Below are 21270 nucleotides of genomic sequence, written 5' to 3'. Positions count from 1 at the left end.
CGCCCTTTAGACCAAAGAGGAAAGCCTGTCCTGTGGTCCCTGGGGCCCAGCTTGGCCCGGGCCCTACCTCTCTTCCAGGCATGCTGGTCTTTGCTGTACAGACATGTATCTGCCCTCTCCTTCTGGATCCTTCCTGTGCCCAGCACCCGCTTCCTTGGGGGAGACTTCCTGACCACTCTGCACCATCAGCCCCCCTCCACCGCTTGCTCTCATGGAACCTATGCCTTCTTTTCATGGCTCATCCTGGTTTGGAATTACACATTCATTTGGGTGGTTATCAGGCACCGTGAGAGCAGGAACCACATCTGGCTTTGCTCATCTTGTACCTGCCCCACTTAGCAAGATGCCTGGCTGTAGTGAGTGCTAGAAATTTTTTTTGGGGGGGAGTAATTGGGAACCATAGGATTTAAACAGAAAAGGATGCTAGAAATCATCTGCTCTCTGTCATTTTGAAGTTGGAGAGACAGAGGCCTGGAGATGTGGGAGACGGAGGGGGATGATTTCTACACGGTCACGGCTGATGGCAGAGTTGGAATGTCAATCCTGGCCTCTTCCTAGCTCAACCTGAGAACTATTTGTTTGTTGACCATAAATACCCTGGTTGTAGTCTCTCCCTTGCCTGACTTTTTTTTTTAAGTGAAAAATAAAAACTGTCCTTAAACTGTGCCTTTTGTGTTGTCCAATCACAAAACATCGGACCACTGGCAGCAGACAAAATGACACCCTCTGGAGGAAGAGGGGACACCAGCCTGTGGCAGTGATGGGGTGCCTTGTGGGAGCCGGGGGCACGCCCCTCCTCTTCCTCCCTCTGCTGATCAGCCACCCAGCAATCAGTAAGGGGAGGAAGATGCGCCAGGCTCACAGTGACTCATACTGACTCTCTGGAAGGTGTGAACTGCTCAGAGAGAGTTGCAAATTCCATCTTCTCCGGCCGCAGCAGGCAATCATTCTCGGCACGCCAGACCACAGTCTGAGGATACAAAGTGCTTTGCACGATTTTCTCCAGAGGCGTCATTTTCCCGCAGTTTCTTTTGCGCTGACTAAAGCACGGGAGCCCTCTGGTGGCAGTTTGAGGGAAAACCCCGTGAGAAGGAGAGAGCGGCTCAGTAGGGGTGAGAGTTCCTCGTGTCTCTCTCCCTTGCCTCCGCAAAGCCGTTTCCAAAATCAGGCACTAAAAGTAAAGCAGGGCCGTTACAAACTGTCCGAGCGGGAAGGCCCCGGTGGACCGCTGCTTGCTGCGGTCCGGCTTCCCCCGGCCAGCCCCTCCGTGCCACACGTAGTTGTGCCTGACGGTGTGGCGTCTGAGACAGTGCTTACGACGGGGCTGGAGAGGAGGGCGCGGGTGACAGACCCCCCCAGACTTGCAAATGCCCCCGAGCCGGGGAGGTGTTAGGAATCCACGTTGCCCGGGGCTGAGGAGCTTGGAGGTGCCGCCAAGCGGACAGGCCGACACAGCAGGCACCCGGGAACCAGGCCCGCGGAGGTCCCGCTTCAGCAAGGGAGGCAGCCCCTGATTTCTCCCACCGTTTCTCGAAAGGCTGGCCATATCTCCATCTGCTCTTCGTTACAAATTCCTTGGCATGCCCCCCATTTCATGAGCTCCGTAGTATACCTGTGTTCGGTTCTGTGTTAAATTTTCTCTGCATGTTACAGCCTTTCAGAGGCAAAAATAAAAATCTGCACTATTTGAAAACATTAGAAGACAGATGTTGGACAAAGTTCAAGATCACAAAGAGATCAAGACGGTTTAATAGTGATTTTTTTTTCATGGAAATCCAGTCATATCTGCCTGTATTCTTAAATACACCGTTACTTCGGACATTCACACTCCACTAGGAACATGACTTATTACAAAAGAGAGAGGGACGTTTAAAACCACATTTAATTTTTAATACAAAATCTGTTGCACTATTACAGAGGTGACCCCTTCATGCACAGATAACTCTAGCGCCTACCATTACGGAAGAGTAAAAACTGTACTTTTACTGTCCCCCCCCTCCAGCGGCAAACTTAAAGTCACTCTTATCTTTGTGCTCACTGGTGCCCAGGCTAGCCTGTCTTGGTTTTCTGTATTTCCATTAGCACGGTTGGTCTGTGAAAAGGGAATATGGAGCCGTGGAAATAGGGTCATCTTTACCTGGGATGACTTCAAACTGGGCTCTGCCTACATAGAGTGAAGATGCCTCCTGAGCCTTACAGGCAAAGCTCTGAAGATTCAATCTAGAAACTCGCTGTCAATATGTCAAAGTGTTCACTATTTCAGTTTCACAGCAAAAAAGGGAAAATAAAAACCCAAAAGGTATTTAAGGAAATGCTTTCCAATCCCATGCACTGTATTTGTGAGCTAACTTCTCAGACAGTACGACGTCAACGTTGGTTGCGTGTTTATTTGTATGTAACACCTCTAAGCATACAGCATCTACACTTTCAGTGTATTTACAGATTCAACAAAATATCTACATATAAAAAGCTTTACTTAAAATTAAACTTGATGCAAGTTATGAGAAACCAATTTATTGGCAAATGAAACTGAGCATTCCTTCAACCATAGGTTGTTAGAGGATTTCATATTTGGAGGTAAACCATTTGATAGATATCGTTGGTGGATACGGTAGGATGTGTATGTTTGTTTTGGAAACTGCAGACATAATCCCTTTGACTGTTGGCCTTGTTAGCACTCGTCAGATTTCTGAGAGTTGGAAATGTGTCCACAGCAATTTGCATATACACTGTTTAATGCTGCAGAGAGTTTCAGAAGCTGCCACCTAGGTAAAGGCCCGGAGAAAAGCATTCCTGTTGGCATGCTGTTGTCTGCTTCTGGTTTGGGAATAGATTTTCTTTTTTGCTTTTTTAAACAAAGATTCCCTACCAAATCGACAGCCCTCTGACCCAACTGGCTTGCTTGAATAGAAACCACAAAACCCACAGAATCAGCATGCGCTCCAGGTGGTGCTAAGGCTTTTTCTTTTTATACATATGGGGAAATGCTCCTTACCATCAACTGTCTGATTAATTTTATTTTCACGTTTCCTTTCTTTCAGAATTGGCTGTTTCCAGGACCTGTGCTTTCTAGAAGTTACTTCTGGAGCATGCCAGGAAGCTAGGGCTCTGCATCAGCTGTGCCGACTGCTACCGAAGGCAGCGTGTTATGGAATGCTTCCCATCTGAAGGCACTGCATGTGTCTTGCCCTGTGCTTTCTGGAATCATTTTTGAAACTGAAGTGGAGTGACTCGTTTCGATTCTTTTGGTCTGGTGTTTGTGCCACAATGTACTGCAATACACATTATGCCTAAAAACAACTGACCGTAGAGAAGATGTGAAAAGTTGAACACTGTGCTGCGGTAATACCCGGAGGAATAAGGGGCAGAGGCCGGTCACAGAGTCTCGGCAAAGCATCAGCAAATGCGACGGTCGTCATGAACTCATACAGCAAGGATATCCTGTACATACTGTTGCTAACAGTCTCCCAAAAAGACTAACGACAGCTAGACATAGAGTCACCAATTTCACCACAATGTCCACAAAGACATTGGAGTTCTAGAGAATTCTACAGCAACACTCCTGATAATGAAAACGGAATTCGTATTTCGGGGGTTCAGCTGAGGAGAATATAAACAAAGTATCAAACCATGTTTTAATAAGGTACACAGGTATTCCTTTACGTGTAGCATTTTTCATGCATCATATTGAACTGTGTCCCGAAGAGCAAATAGTGTGATCGGTTGATGATGTTGTATTATTTTTATCAGTTCTGAACAAGAATACCTATTTTGAATGAAAAAGGATGTACTTTGCACTGCAGTTCACATTAACAAATCATCTGAGTTATGTTCTTGTTTGCACCGCTCTCATAATATTAACGCACAGCAGAACACGTACTTTCTGCCTCTGTGTTCCTAGTACGAGAAGGCAGACAAACAAGTGCTTAAGAGAAACATTCTAGAGAAATGGGATATTGGCAGAGAGTTTACAGATTAAACAAAGGAATTCATGGCATTGACAGGAGAAGGTGCCTCTGAGCTTTCGTTTCCTTCCGCCGGTTCTTTCTCTTTCTTACCACTGTATTGTCCAATAAAGGAGCCGTCCTCATTGAACTGGCCATTCACCCCCTCTCCATAGTCAACTAGGCTGTCATCGCTATCTTCCTTCTTCACTGTCCTGTCTGAAGGTGTCCGACTGCCTTTTTTCAAAGGCTTGTGGTCTTCGGCGTCACTGGAAGAAAGAGAAAATGTTTTCGTCGGAATCGGCATTTAAGTGAAGTGCTGTGTTCTTAAAGATCATGCATGCAGGTTATGATAAAGCGTGTGGAGTCGCGAGCCTCGCTAGCCAAATCTAATCGTCAGGTGGACTCCGATGGCTGGGATGTGGTTGGGATGAAAATCAGGTGCAGGAATGGTTTAATCATGAAGTCTTCAGTAGGTGGATGGCTTCTCACTGCGCACGCCAATGTCAATGACTGATTCTCACTCCCGATTCGGAAGCAATTGAGAAATAGTCACAGGCATTAAAAAAGGAAGAACTGAGGAAAGGTGAAAATCATCACTACTTTGAATTCAAAGGAAAGGAAAAGCTTATGGCAAGTAGAGAAGTTAGTATGTTAAACTGTGTGAGATTCTCGGATTCCTTGGATGTGAATGGAGAATGATTTTGGTTAAGTGTGAAATATGAGGAGTTTTCTTTTCTGAGCAAGAGGAAGCAAAATCCTGCTTTTCAAATAATTTTGTTATTGAGTGCAGGCCAGACTGTAAACTTTAACCTTACCTTTCAAGAGACCTAGAAATTCCATTAAAAGGATGCAGAAGAAACAAATGAAAACAGCCTAAGAAGAAAAGCAAAATCCTTATACTGATAGTAAACAGTATTTTTTTTTCTGTCAGAATTTTAGTTAATGGGTCAAGACTGATTAATTTGGGAAGAGACATAGTTGCACTTCAGAGCACTATTGATGGAACATCAATATAGTCTAAAGAGCGTGAGTGATTCAAAACATGTCAGAGGACATTCTAGCTCTGTGCCCCCTTCTCCCAGTGTGCTATGTAGCCTATCCGTCCTGGATGGAAATCTGAGAAGCAGGATTTTAAAAACGTTATAGAACTCGATTGTTTCCCCTTTATTTCTCTATGAAATCCCTTAGCACAATATCCGGGAGTTGGAGAGTATGCTTTAGAACACCCGCCCACATGGCTGTGCCACTAGGAATGCACAGTGACTGACTCTTTAAAAGGTAACATTTGGTTTAAAAAAAAGAAAAAGATAAAAGGCCACGAGAGCATTCTGTTTCCTTTCGAAGGACAAAAATGCAAGGCAGAAGAGGAAACATAAAGCAATATTATTAAAAAGTGGAAAAGCGTAATGTCAAAAAGAGGTTGTGTCAGCGGCCGTATTTCACCCGGCAATTTGTGCCAGGCTTTTATGCACCCTCTGTCTCTGACAGTGAGCTTTGTTCTAGCCAAGATACACACATTTAGGGATGTACAAATATTCTGGCTCTTTGGCCAATAATTCCTACTAGGGTTTTCAATTTTTCTCCAAGAAGAAAATCTCAACACTATAAAAACAATACTTGCTTAACAGGACACGGGTATCTGCTATTGGAAATTACCAGCTGCAATAAGACCCAAGTTCTTGTCACAGGCCTAATAAATAAGACGATCACCACTGCTGACTGACAACTGGGGAGGGATCACAGGACCTTGGAGTGACCTGTGTTTGGGGCCCTTCGGGAGGCAGAGCATTTAATCTCCAATCTGCTGTGAGGATAAAGTGTACATCTTTAATCATTAACCTCTAGACTGTGCTTGAATACTTCCTGCAAAACATTGCTCATGACTTGGTGAGGCCCTAAATTCTATCCACGTGTTCAATATTGAGCAGATTTTGTCACCTGGATTCCACTTGTTCATTTTACTTTACAGGACCAGTGTTCCAAGGAATACATGAGAGGAAATTCTATCCTGTGGCAGTTCTTTGATCCAGCCATCTATCCATGTATTCAACCATTCACACATCTAACACATGTTTATTGAGTGCCTACCCTGACTACTGTTCTAGTCATTGGGATATAGCAGCAAGCGAAACAGACTGAAACCCCGAATTCATTAAGCTTACTTCTAATAGGGGAAAAAACAGAAAATAAACAACCAACATATGAAAACATTAGCTCCCATATGGAACTCAGTAAAGGGGATGGAAGGTGTGAGGGGAGGGCGTAGAAGTTGACACTGAAACAGGGTGTCCACGGAAGGCCTCAGTAGAAATGACATCTGAGCAAAGACTTAAAAGGGTTGAGTTAGCCAGGTGGATAGCTGGAGGGAGAACCATTCTGGCACGTGCAGCAAGCAGTGCAAAAGACCTGCGGTGGTGGTGAGCCTGGCGCGTTCTAGGAATGGAGCTCATGTGGCTGGAACCGAAGTGGAGAGAGCAGAGTTAAGTTAGGAGGGGGCAGGGCTAGATCAGGGGGGTCAGTGCAAAAACACAGGAGTCAGATGACTGTGACCCGGACGAGAGTGGAACGCCGGGGTCACACAAATTATGAACATATTTTGAAAGCAGCACCGGAAGAATGTCCTGATGGATTGTATGTGGAATAATAGAGAAAAAGACAACACCAAGATTTCCGGTTTGCACAACACAGAGGATGGAATTACCCTTACTATGGAAGGCTGCGTGTTTGGGGTAGAAGGTCAGTAGTTCAGTTGCGGACATGCTAAGTTTGCTACGTCAGAGGAACCACCCCTTTCATCGTTTTATGAATCTAATATAACAATGATACCTAAACCCAACAAGAACACTTTGAGAAAGTGAAATTACAGGCGAATCTCATTCAGGAACCTAGATACGCAAATCCCAAAGAAATCATAGCCCATGGAATTTAGCAATCTACTAAAAGGATACCATAGCATGACCAGGTTGGGTTTATTCCCGGGAATGCAAGTTTGTTTCAGCATTAAAACATCAATTCATATTTTTCAATTTTAGCAGAAGAAAAAATGTGTTATGATTATTTTAATGGATTCAGAAGAAGGTATTTGGTAAAATTCAATACCCATTCACAATAAAATCTTCAATACTCTAGGAATATAAATATCTTGATTGACCTGATTAAGGGTATTCACAAGAAACTTGCAGTAAACATCATTTTTCATGGTGAATGTTGACAGATTTCTGTTTCACATCAGAAATCACAGTAGGGATGCCTGTTCTCATCACTTCTAACCAAAACTGCATGGAAAGTACTAAGCAATGTGCAAATAAAAATAGAAGGCATATGTCATTATTTATAACTGATACAGTTACACTCATGTAAAACACCCAAAAGGATTTACAGGCAAACATTACAATAAAAAGAGAGTTTGGTAATGTTGCTAAATACTATATTAGCATAAAAGTCGATTTTATTTCCATACTTACAAATAATTGGAAAATGAAATAAAAAAGTGATTCCGGTTATATCATACAAATATGAAGTATATAAGAACAAAACCAATAAAAATGTTTGAAGTTCTCTATGAAGAAAATGAAAGGTTTATTCAGTTATTAAAGAAGAGCTAAATAAATAGAGGAACATACCATAAGTGTGGACGGGCAGACTCAAATATCATAAGCATGTTAACCTTCTTCATATTGGTCTTAAATTCAATTTATTTCCAATAAAAACCCAGCAGGTTTTTATGTGGATCTTGGCAAGCTGATTCTCAGCCATATATGTAAAGGAAAGGGCCAGGAATATCTAAAAAATTCTTGAGGAAGAATAACAAAGTTGGGGTTTTGACTTATCAGATATCAAGACTTATTAAAAGCTACAGGATTAAGATAGTATAGTTTTGGTGCAAAGATAGACAAATCAAACAAACGGCCCTGAGATATTTGGGAGATCTTTATGTTGGCTTTATTCCTATATCATATTTCTATCCTATCATAGCTGAGATTATTTTTAAAATCCTATTTTCCAACTCTTTGCTGGTACATAGAAATATAATTGACTTCATGTTAGTTTTGTGTCAAGCAACATCACTAAATTCTTTTATGAATTCTAATATTTTCCTGATTCATTAGGATTTTTACACACACACATAATCCTATCAGTTATAAATAATGACCAGCCAAGAAGGGCTCCCTAGAAGCATCCATTCCAGCTTTTTTATTTTTTAAGTAGGCTCTCCACGCCTAGTGTGGAGCTCAATGGGGGGCTCAAACTCACCACTCTGAGATCACAACCTGAGCTGAGATCAAGTCAGATGCTTAACCAACTGAGCCACCTAGGTGCCCCACATCCATTCCAGTTTAATGGTCATAGTGGATGAGAGAGAATCAACAGCAACGTAGGCTGTACTTGAAAGAAGAGAAGGAAGGAAGAGGGGTGTTCTATCCATACACAGAGTCTTTCCAGGAAAAGTTGTTCCAAGGCAGCTCAAGATCTAAGACTGGTTTTATTTTTTTAATTTTAATTTTATTTTTTAAAGATTTTATTTATTTATTTGAGAGAGAGAGAGAGAGAGAGAGAGGAGGTCACAGGGAGAAGCAGACTCCCCGCTGAGCAGGGAGCCCGATGCGGGACTTGATCCCAGGACTCCAGGATCATGACCTGAGCCAAAGGCAGTCGCTTAACCAACTGAGCCACCCAGGCACCCTAAGACTGGTTTTTAAAAAGGGGTACAATGTAATGTCATACTTCAGTTAGAATCAGGTTAAATGGGAAAACAATCATATGAGGCACCAGCCCATTTCCCAGCATGTGATTTGTGCCCTACAAATATTAGTACCCATCTGTCTACCACCACACCTCCTCAATCCACTCCAGGCCCCACCCCAGAGAGATTCTTTTTCTCACAAATACCCTGTGTAACACACAGTCTTAGAAGTTTCCAGAGTGATGCCTGGTTACAATCCTGTGTTGAAGCACTGTATTAATGGTTGCCTTTTTTCAACTCAAAGATGACTTTTATAATGAAATAGTAAACAAACTTGCTTTTGACATTGTGTCAAGGGAAGTTGCTCTGTCAAGTTTCAGTGTGAAAGTACAGCCTCCCAAACGAGAGGAATTTAGAAGTTACGGAGGATGACTTAAAAGTCATACACTTATTTAGCTACTTGGTGTTAAAAGCTTAAAAATATTCAGCCATGTTTTATGAGAACTGTTAAGGACAAAGACTCAACAAATTTGAAACTAAGTCATAATATTGTACATGTGGCTCCAAAATATATTTTTGATCCTCATAGCCAAGCATGAAGATGGTTTTGCAGTGTAAAGGAATGTTCCCATCACGGTACCAGAACTCAGCTCCTGCGCCGCGTCCTCTGGGAAGGATTCCCATCTCACCTTCCTTCCATCCACCCAGTTGGCTTTGGCTTCCAGCCTGAGCTATATCTCTTTCATAGCACTTTTCACACGATGCTGACTCTTCTTTTATTCCCTGGATCCCTCACTAGACTATAAACTAGTGAGATAACATTCTATCATTTTCAATATCCCCACAGCCTGGTATACAGTAGGCACTCAATAAATACGGGTTGAATGAATGAATTCATTGTAAAATCACAATAGAAGAGATGATGGGCATTTTTAGAAATTTTTCAGAATTCTAACATCAGAAAATTTTTATTTTTCGTGAATTTCATGATGTCCAACAAAGCAATGGAGTGTATATATATTTTTTCCTTTCTCTTACCCTCAGGATGAATTTTAAGGGGTTCACCTTTTTTGCAGTAGCACTTCATTCAGGGCTATGCACACAGGAGGTACCTATTGAATGTCTACTGACCAAAATCCAGCAGCAACAGACAAATCTGTGATCTTTCGGTCTGACTCTCCTGTGGTCACCATCCCACCACTGCCAAATTTTGCCGCAGTTCAACTGACCTTCACAACCCAAACCCTCCCTCTAAATGTCCATCGTTATTTATACTGTTCACTCACTTAAATGACAAGATTCCCATGCCCAGAGCCTCCATGTATGCTATGGGTTCAAGTACCATGATCATAGTCTTTATGACCTAGGTTCATTCTGGTTTTTAAAGGAATGGATCTAAAGAATAAAAAAAATCCTTACACGGTTGGTTGCATTGTTTCTCTGATTTTTCTATATGCTCGTAAGGATGCAGATCCTACTGTCTGTATAATTAAAAGAAACAAACAAAGAAAGCTGCAGGCTTCCACCAGAGGGTCACTGCTTGGGGGTGGGAGTTAGAGGGAGGGCACAAGGTTACAGCTTATGGGAAAAAAAAAATCAAATTTGGCCATTGAAGTTCCATCCCTCTTTGCACTATGAAATATCCCCTGGCTCAGAGCCAACCATGTAGAAACTGTTTCATCCTCAAGCTGGAGAACGAGCAAATCGTAAACAGAATTAATTTACATTTAGCGACAGCCCTACTTTTGTCTGTGTTGGCGTGTGATCCGCATATTAATTTATTTTCAGAATGAAAAACAATAAGCATCAATAAATAATACAGAGCTCAAAACTTCCAGAAGGTGCAAAGCAGAGAAGGGACTCTGGTGATTTAGGAAGGAGAATGACACTTCAATGTATTATTTAAAATAAAAAATCTGTTGTAATAAACAGTTGGAACCGTTTTCATTCATCGTAACATCTAAGAAACTAAAAGTCTTTTTTTTTTTCTCTTTAGGTAGAAAAGAATCCACAGGGAAAAAAATTCTGAGGTAGCGTCAAGAAGTCACAGGACAAAGCCACAGCTGTAGCAAGGGTGGTTGGGTACTTGGGAAAGTGACTTCACTTGTGGGATTGACTGTCCTTATGGACTTGGCAGTTTAGGTAAAAAAAAAAAAATTACTGGTTTGTGTATTAAGTTTTAGACACCCATCAGAACCTTTCCTTGGTACCTCCCACATCAATGTAATTGTATGTGTGACAAACAGTTTTGTCTTCACATGTGAACCAACGGGTCTGTACTTGATAGGCCCAAAGAAAAGTCTCTTCTGAGGAGCTCAAGGCATGAGTTAAAGACAGCCACATGAAAACACTTCACAAACATGTTGTGTATGCATGAACACCAAGACAAAGAAATATGGCAAAAGAAATGTAAACATAGTGATAATGAGGCCAGTCATCAAATACTTGGCATGGACCGCTCTGAAGCCCAAATCATATTAAAGGTTGTTAGCAGACATCTCATGGAGGAGGTTAGAAATCGAAGAAACTAGAAGCCTTCAGGGATCATCTAATAGTTGAACAACTGTATCATTTTATAGATGAAAGAAATGGAGACCCAGACACATCAAGTGCCATATCTAAAGGAATCAAGGGTAGGGCTGGGTTGACCATAAAAATAACAATTTCTGGATTCCCGGCTAGTTCCTATTCAACCTCGATTTCAATCCCATTTCTACGGAGTAGGCAGCATGGTTGCCCTGAGAACGTCACATTACATCAGACCCTGGTTTCACACCACTGTAAAAGCAAGCTGACATTTGGGAGCCACGAGGCGAGCGTACATCGCCAGATCGATTTAAGCACGATGACGGACAACAGGAATGCAGGAGGTGCCATGCTTTCTTTCTGATTAATGCCAATACAGAGGTGTTTCAGGCTACATGGAAGATGTAGCTTCATTGTAATAAAGAAGGGAGTGGTGTGCCTATCTTGTATAATATTCTAGCCACAAGAACGCTAAGAAGTTATTTAGTTATTATCGCCTCACCTGCTTTACGGGAAAAACATGTAGAAGAGTGAATTATATCAGCAAAGACTACAACTCACCCAGTGTCACACATGGCTTCCCTAGGCCACAGCCATCTGCACGCTGCCCTACCATGTACTGTGGAGAGTGGGGGGGAGGGGGTGGCCCAGGAAGCTTCCACAAACTTTGAGTCCCAGAGTCAACATGTGACATCCAGACAACCCTCACTAGACATCTTTCTGTATCATGAGGTACAGAAATTCTGAGAAGTTTTACAAATCATAATCATCTCTGTGGAAGAGAAGATCAGAGTATCTGAAGGTGTAGGTGCTAAGGCACAAAGTCCAAACACTTGTATCTGCATGGAAACTGATATGAAACCAAATGTATCCAAAAGATATTTTTTTTTCAATCAGTTATCATATTTCTTAACCTTGGCATTGAGCTCCAGAGATGAGTAAAAATTAGCACAAATATCTATAAATGTCATCTGGCAATCACAACAGGGAAATATTTTATTTCACCTAAAAGCCTTTTCATCTGCCAAAAAAGGCTCAATCTGGGCTCAGTGCATATTTAAAAGACTGTATTTCTATAATCAAGAAGCTGATAGAAAAAACAAGGTATAAAGGCATTTTATAAATAGAAGTATTCCTTTGGAACACTCCAATCCCAACTTTTTAAAGGAATAAATATAGAGCTTGTTTCTGATTTTAAACATGTCTAAAATAATCGACTATTTCTTTTTAAAAAGACATATAAATCCTAGATAAGACTATCTTTATTTAAAGAGTCTCTCTCCCTCTCTCCCCCCCCTCTTTTCATTACTTAGCACATAGGTTATGTTAAAATTTATCCCTAATGATGGAGCCAAGCCAAGAACGTATTATCAAAGTCCTGTGAATTAACACACTGCCTAGAGGTCTGTGATATTCTTAGTAATTTACAGCTTCTAAAAGAACCTTGCCATCCTTTCATGATTAATGGACAGGATATGGGTATTTCTTTTGGAAAAAGAAGTATCAAATCCAGGATTAAAAAAAGTAACACCAATTTTATAAACTCACTACTTAGAAAATGACAGGTGTAGTTTCCTTTATAATGCAGGTTTGGTAGGGTTTTTGTTGTTGCTTTAACTCTTACTATAACACACCAGCTTTTCCTAGGTTGAGCAATACAGCAATGCCTCTGGAAAAATATGGCGGGGTGGAAGGTACTCTGTCTCTAAACCCACGACTAAAATGGAAATTTATTTTTTAATGAAAAGTGAGAATATTTTCATTGGGGATGTGTAGCCATGTAGACATGGAAGTGTTTCTAAACTAGTATTGGAGGAAAATATGCAGTGCCACAGAGCCTGTCCCTGGCCTCATCCTATTGGCGGGAGTCTGTATGAGCACAGTGTGTGGGCAGGACGGGAAGGGTGAAGGGAGGCTCAGAAGCAGTGGCTCACCTGTATTCTCCAAAAGTGCCATCGTCTTCCTTCATAGGCTGGATTTCAGGATCAGCATGAGCATCTTCCTTCTCTTTGACTAAAAAATTTCAAAGTGATAACATTACCTATTGATTCCATGTTTCCTTATTCAAAGTTTTAAACAGTGCACTCCCTGAGATAGATAGATAGATAGCAGTAGAAAATAATTCTATACACAGCAGATGTTGTACCACAACAGATGGATTATGTGGCCATGCATATACTTTGCTGTTTTAGTCTCTTTGAGACAACCTAAGAGAATGAACATTTGTTAACATATAAAGTTGACTTCCTATGAGCATCCTACTGATGAAGGAATAAGTCTGAAGTCTCTAAGATCTCTCCCCTATTTGGCCCATCTATTCATTAACTATATTCAAGGTTACAAATTGTTTCAGCACATCTCTGCTTTTGCAGATTTTTTTTCCTTGTCACTGAAGGGGAAATGGCCAAGTAAAGAAAATATAAATTCATTGGATCCACTGAATTGAGCAAAACATTAGCCATAGAGGAAAAGCAATGTTACACATCATGATAGTTCATGCAGTATTTCCTCCAGAAGATTCCATATACTTTCCCCCTCTGCCTGTTGATTTTAGGTGTAGCACTTGTGACTTAGGTGGAACCTAAGGAAGCAGAGTCACTAATAATCTTCAGAGAACAGATGAATTTACTCCCCCAAATACCTTCTGATCCTTGACAATGTTTAGGCTCCCATTATAAAAAAAAAAGGGATCAAAAATTGTTTGGACAGAAAGTCCAAATTTATGGCTCTGGGAAAATATGCTTATTGCAATCTACATGATCACTCTCATTATTTCTTTATAGTTTTGAATAATTATGCAGCGTTCTAAGGCAATTTTAATCTTTCTTTCTTACCTGGATATTTACCACCCTTGTTTCTTCTGATGAAGCAAACAATCAGCAAAATTAAGATAAGGAGAGCGACAGCACACATTAGACCAATGAACCAGCCCTGAGTCGCAATATCCACCTGCCGGCTCGCCATTGCTGGAAAACAAATCAGTGGCATCAGGGGGCATGGCTTAAGGGGGAAATGAGAACTGTTGTAGTCTCTTGCAGTAAAAAATTACCATAGTAAATGAGCTTTTATACATTTTACATGTGCCCCAAATTGAAATCTGTCAGTTATCAATCAGGAGTTATATACAAACTTTGAAAAATCTTCATTACTTAAAAAATTCAAATAGCAAAATCTGAATGCTAATACCATCAAATGCTAACAAATCTGGCCACTGTGTTCCCAGTTATTTTAACTATATATTCTCAATAGAAACATAGTCCCAAGTCAGTTTTAAAAGTACTGTCTACAGATAAACTGTACATTAAGTACAATGGTAAGAATGTAAGACTGAATTTTAAAACAGAATGTATACATCTAATGGAGTATTTTTCCTTCAAAGGAACTGCTTTTGGAGGCTAACATATCATTGCAATGATGTTGCCATTTTTCAAAATGTTTTGGAAATCTTCTATTAAAAAAGAAAACTTGTCCACACAAGAAACCTGTCCACATAAGAGAGCCAGCCTTATTATTTTATATAGCATCTCAATTTGCACCTAAAACATTACTTAGATTTGGTATTCATCTCATTTACAAGAGTTGGTTCTAAAAGATTTTTGGAAATTTCTGGAAAATCCAATTTACCCTCAAAGGATCAATATTTGATATTCAATATTGCTTTGGATCCATTTAAAAGACTTTGAAAGGTAGCTTGATCAGCAGAATCACTATTGGAATAAATGACCAGTTTAAGGAGAAAATACTCATTCACATATATACATAGTCTTTGTCTTCATCTATTCAGTTTAAGTCAATAAACGTGAAGCCCCATATTCAACTAGTCCCAGTATGCAAATCTCCTAAGAAAAACACAGAATAATTAGCATTTCTGGTATTATTCAAAAGTGTCAATCAAATGGGACAAAGTGCAGCATCAATGGCTATTCAGACATGCCCATGAGGATTTGTTTAAATAAATTCGTATGAAACTTTTTTTTTACAAAGGCTTTTATTTTTTTCTTTTGACCATAATCAAAGTAAAAGGTTTTCTTCTTTTGATTCACAAGCATGCCTATATCATGCTTTTAATGTGACTGAGTTTCTTCTGAGTGCATTTAACATGGCTGGGTTGGGTATATGTGATCTCTGGATGCAGAAACAAACATGGCTACACAGATCCCAGGTTCCATCCTCCATGGCCAAAACAGAACCTCGTTGCCTTATTTTTCTCCACACAAAGCAGAAGGCGAAAAATGAAATGCTTAAAATCAAGCATGAAGAAGGATGTGAAGAATGTGTGCATGTGTGGTTAAGAAATAACATGAGAAGTGGAAATACACCATCTGGATTATAAATCAAATGCCAGTGGCCTTTCTCAATGGCCACTGGTGCCTCGTGGGTTTGAGGGGTTTTGAGTTGTATCATGACTAGATCCAACCGAGGCAGGAGTGCAGGCTGTGCCCTCCTGCATACACACACCATGACCATGACGATGATGGAGAAGATGACAGGGATAATGAGAGCTAACATCCTGAAACTCCTACTGTGTGCTGGGCACTAGGCTGAGGGCAACATCCGATTTAATTTTCACAGCAGTGCTTTGAGGTGGGCGGGAGGAGTACACCCGTGCCCCGGGAATGGAAAGGACTTGCCTGACGGCTGGAGTTGGACTGAGTCTGTCCGACTCCCGAGATACTAGCTGAATGCTCTACTGCTCTCATGCATTCCGGAAAACAAGCCCAGACATCTGCAGAAGTCTTTGCGAAAAATACAAGGCTACAGGGACTTTCCATTCTGAGACAGGCAAAAAGATTTGAAAAGTCCATCACCACATACTCCTTGGCAATGCGTTTTTTTTTCAAATTTGCACATGGTCTTTGACTGTGTGCTTTTTCACCAAAACTGAGCCTCTGATTGAAGTTGAAGAGTTAATCATTTACAGCCTCGTTGTAGGAGTAGCTGCATCTACACTTTCCATCCAACTAAATGCAACCAATAAGGGCAAGATGCAGTAAGATACCCAAATGCTAGCACAGACATTGTCACATAAAGATGGTGGTGGCCACAACTGAGCTGCCTCTGGGCAGCTTGCTACGTGCAACTATGCAAAAAGTGGAAATGTTTCTTTGACAGTCGATACAGGAATATCCAAATGGATTTTGAATTTCTACCTCTATGTCTAAAGAAAAAAAGCATCAAATATGTTCCCACCAGACTATGTAAGGTTAGGCAGACACAGCGCGTTAACAGGTGTGTGAGTGTGCACACTCACAGAGGCGCACACAAGTGCACCAGAAGTTGGTATAAAACAAAAATTAGGTAAGTGAAAAATAACTTTTCTTGACTTCTCATCCATAGAAGAAGGGATCTAAAGCCTGGAATGACTATGAGAGGCTTCGTTTCTTCCCAAGACATTCTAAAATCATCTTAACTGCAGATGCACATACAAACCCAAGTCATGGCCACCACTGTGCATCACACACACACACACACACAAACACACATACCGAAACCTGTGGGGCTTTTTCTTCTTGAATCTGGGTTCCAATGGGCAGGTACTTATAGGATTGAGTAGGAGAATTAAAGAGGATTTTCATTTTATTTAAATCTTTACAATAAAATTATGTTCATGTATTTCTTGAGTAATCCATAAAGCGATAAATTAAATGAATAGATAAATATAAAGAATGTGAAAAAAGAAAATAAGCCAGAGGAATAAAATTTGCTTTGTTTCTTAGAAGTCAGTTTTAACAAGGGTTCTGCCAACACATTGCTCGCTGTCTTCTGGCCAACCTGTGCCCTGTGGTGGTAGGCCTCTGAGGAAATGCTTAGAATAACAGAATAATGTGGAAGGGACAGAGTGAATAAATGGCTATTTATGAAGAATCCATTAAGCCTACAAATGTGCTGTTGAATTAAAATAGTTAGAATTGTACAGAAAGAGCAGAACATTTCCTTGGCCAAAGTTTGGAGACAGTACTGAATTAACACTCTCTTTCATAGTTACATTTATATGTCAAAGGTGACAATAACTGGTGTGGCCTCATCCTACTTCCACTGCGGGCATGCAGGAATGGCGCACCCACTGCGACGGCTCACCTTGAACAAGCTGTCAGGGGTAGCCGGCACTGTAGGTACGGCAATACTGGAGGAAAAAACTTTTCTAAAGGGTTTGCCTTCTGTCCCATAAAAGGACAAAAAACCATCACATTTGATGTCATAGATGGGATCTAATTCAAGCTAGCACTGCAAGCTAGGTGTACTCTGGAGCCTTCAGGGGACCAGAACATGCGCTGAGCGCCAAACGAAGTGGTCAGTCCAGCCTGTTTCCCTCGGGACGTGGGCTCTGTGACCCCGGCGGGGGGCGGGGGGGATGTCGTGAGAGCATCTCCTCCAGCGCTGGAAGGCTCTCTCACATTCCAGCCTGGTGACATGCTACTGACCTGACACCTAAGGGGGAAGGAGCACTGCCCACTTCATAGGATTTCTGGACAGACTGAACGAGGGAAGCTGCTGGAAACCAGTCACCTGGTAGAATTTCGAGCTAATGAAATGCTAGCACTGTGACTATCGTTAGCCTTCCAGCTATCAGTGGACAACATGTCTCCCCGAGCTTTTCGTATTTTGAAATTAAAAGCCATCACTAACAAAAAAACACCCTGTAATCCTGTTAGTTGATATTCCTCTTCTCAGTCTAACGCAGTGCTTTCCTAGAGCTCTGTCCACGTGCGGTTGTGAAAACACAAGGAACAAAATTACAGAAAAGTGGTTTTCTCTTTACACATTATGATTTTTGCTCACAAATAGCTTAAAATGTAGTTTGATAAGTTACCAAATATTACCTTTGATTTCTTGTTTTAAAAACTGCTCGTGATTGTAGATCTTATACATGATGTATGACTTTACATGACTGAAAATCACAATGCTTGTGTAATGAAAGACACACACAAAATGCATTTTGCCTACGGGTTCTATAGCAAATGCAGCATCTCCTCAAGAATGCACGAGGCTATGGAACAGAAGTAACACGGATGGATGAATCACAAAGTGAGTCTGTGCCACACAGCCCTTCTTTAATTTGGGTTAGCAGGGATTATTCTCCATCTTATGAGTTGGTATGAATATTCTCGCATCTTACATGAACATTATTTTAGAAACTTTAATCACTTGTTGCGTATTATGATACCATTCAAAGAACGAAAATTATGCAGGCAGTCAAATTTGGTGTGGTCACAAGAGATACATGATATGAACGATTTCTCATTCTATTCAAGTATAATAATCTTTACCTCAGTTGTCTAACCAGACTGCAGGTTTGTGCTGATTATAGTCCCCTTGTGACATAAAAAAATCGTAACTCTATGAAGGAATCATTTTAGCTTCAAAAGCATTTCGAAAATTCCATCCTAACTCCAAGGGAAGGTTGACACATGTAAAGGATGTGAAAAATTGAATTACCTACATAATGTAAGTTAAGAATCATTTTTATCTCTGTTTTTGTAATGGTTTTTGCCTATGCCATGATTAGATGGTGATCTGCCCAATTCTGTAATTCATTTGATATAAAGAGCCAAAGACAATTAAAAAGCCCAAGTCCCAACCCAACTGAGCCCCACAGAAAGACATTCATGGCCCTACCCATAACCCAACTCCACTAGGCCCCTGTCTCCAACTGGGCCTATCTCAAACACATCCTCTGAACTCACAAAACCAGAGTCGCCCTCAGCACCAATTCAAACTTGCTATGTTCCTGGCATTAGGCACCTTCACTCAAAGAAGCTCTGAGAACCATTTACAATTTCTTTCCTCCATTCTTCTTTGTCTGTGGGAGTTTTGCAAAAACAACAAATGTGAATATTTTGAGGAACCGGAAGTTACTTAACACTCCAAGAAAGGAAAATTCTTTATAAAGACAAAATCTAGACTGCTTAAGTTTATCGTTTTAGATGATTATAAATCTAGTCATGCCAAATAAATCAACTGAAATGAAAAACTACATGAAAATGTCCTCAAAGAAAAATTGATTGGATATAGAGATTGCATATTCATTGTAGACATTCCCAGTGTATTAAATCTTCTTTTTAATGCAAAGGAAACTTCTTTACCTGCACTTTGCCTTATGAAATTATTGTTTCTCTAACGATGTTTATAAAAAGAATTGTTATACATTAAATAGTTCAAGTGAACTATGGAAAAATTGTTTTTTGGGGTTCACAAGATGAATCTTTTGGTAAACATAAATGCTTTCATTTTTTAAAAAGATTTTATTTATTTGACAGAGGGAGAGCACACAAGCAGGGAGAGTGGGAGAGGGCTCGATCCCAGGACCCTGGGATCATGACCTGAGCTGAAGGCAGCCACTTAACCGGCTGGGCCACCCAGGTGCCCCACTTAAATGCTTTCAAATTTGTCTAAGTTATAGATTCAACCTTTCCTGAGTATTCATTTTCCTAAAGGAATAATTACTTCTAAAAATATTTATTTGTGTGATAAAGGCCTGAACAGAAAGCTGGACAATGTTCAACCTGTTGTCACAAACATTCATTGGCCACCCAGTTTATCACATGCAGAGCAGGCTGCACTGGGGAGGGGCCATGGGTTTTCATCAGTGGCTGAAAACTCAAGCTGCCCTGCCTCCTGGTGGACATGGCCGGGGTATACATTGGTGCCTGATGGGAATACATTAAACATTGAAACACTGAAATAATGGATGTTCCCTCCAAGTGTTAATGTTCTGAAATTTCTGATAAAATTCTGTTGGGTGGTATGGGCAAAATGATTAGTCAGTTTGATTTTTGCTCCTTCAAAGTCCAATTTGAACAGAGTTTTCTTTTTTCCTACTTGTACTTACAAATATAATTTTTTGCTACCTTACCCTTGTTTACATGTTGCGGGTATAGAACAGTTTTAAGTACCACAGTACGAAAATAACATGCAACAGAACATATTACGCCCCTTGTTTTTAATAACAGGAACAAAAGAGACTTCTAGCGATGTATAAAACATACAGTTTGATGGTTCAGTTCACTAGAATTTTTTTAGATAAACAGGATTCATTTAATTGGATCGAGTTATTTTTCAGAATGATCCACAGTAAGTCCTTAAAAATGTTCTTACTCTCTTAAAATGCATCCCCCAAATTAACAACCAGACAATGAAATTGCTTCTTACTGCCAGCTACATCATATTCAAGGTAAAAGTTCACGTGCTCTGGCCCCTCCGACTCCCCACTGATAACTGGCACTGGTCTCTGCAGCTGTGGCAGTAAGTTTCCTGATCCAGGGATTTATGGCTTAAGATAAATATAAAACAGAAGAATAAAACAAACAAGCAATCGATCTGCAGCATCTAACACACAAATATAAACTACGATGAAGTCCTCTGAGATTGTGCAAATAAAATTAAATTTAAGATTTATTGCTGAAATTTAGCGTTCACTCGTTTTTCACTTCCATAACAGAAAGGGTTTTCCTTTATAAAAGCAGGAATAGGACATAAATGAATAATCAGGAAAAATGATGTACAATATTCAGATTGATGAGTTCTGTTATATGGGTCCTGAATGATGTAAACTGTTGTCCATTAGATAGAGTCCCAGGAAACATCAGCCTTCATTTATGGATGTGGGGTGGGGAGAGGGTTGCTGAGCAATGCTGGGGACAGAGGTAACAGAATCTTACTGCAAGGTAAACCCCAATACTAGGCGGCTGCTTCTCAGTTCTACTTATCAGCTCAGTGCGGGTTTTTAAAGATTCTGAGGAAAGGTTTACATATACAGCCTTTAAAAGACTAATGTCTTGGGTGCCTGGGTGGCTCAGTTGGTTAAGCAACTGCCTTCGGCTCAGGTCATGATCCTGGAGTCCTGGGATCGAGTGCCGCATCAGGCTCCCTGCTTAGCAGGGAGCCTGCTTCTCCCTCTGCCCCTCCCCCCTCTCATGTGCGCTCTCTCTCTCTCATTCTCTCTCTCAAATAAATAAATAAAATCTTAAAAAAAAAAAGACTAATGTCTTTTGGCTATCTGAGGCTGACCGTTCTCTCGGCCTTCTCACAACAACCTAAACTAAAAATGACATACTTACAGATATATTAACTTGGGTAGTCCCAAAAATAAGATCAACGTATAATCTCAGAGAA

At 40.7% G+C, this 21270-nt stretch overlaps 1 protein-coding gene across 15 annotated transcripts in view; it reads right to left on the bottom strand.

Moving 5' to 3' along the window:
• Positions 1-2367: 2367 nt before the first annotated feature.
• Positions 2368-21270, bottom strand: part of NRCAM (neuronal cell adhesion molecule) — a 287773-nt gene continuing 268870 nt past the window's right edge. For all 15 annotated transcript variants that reach the window (XM_073898647.1, XM_073898653.1, XM_073898652.1 and 12 more), the window contains 3 exons: positions 13992-14123; positions 13092-13170; positions 2368-4213 (listed from right to left, as the gene is read on the bottom strand). In XM_073898647.1, coding sequence (XP_073754748.1) covers positions 3976-4213; positions 13092-13170; positions 13992-14123 — 449 coding nt within the window. In that variant the 3' untranslated portion in view covers positions 2368-3975. The remainder of the gene's footprint in view (positions 4214-13091; positions 13171-13991; positions 14124-21270) is intronic.

Source organism: Callorhinus ursinus, unplaced genomic scaffold (assembly GCF_003265705.2).
Source record: "Callorhinus ursinus isolate GAN/ISIS: 27379988/994484 unplaced genomic scaffold, GSC_fseal_2.0 scaffold12, whole genome shotgun sequence".
NCBI lineage: Eukaryota > Metazoa > Chordata > Mammalia > Carnivora > Otariidae > Callorhinus > Callorhinus ursinus.
Note: the sequence above shows the minus strand (reverse complement) of the source record. Positions and strands in the feature narration are given on the sequence as shown.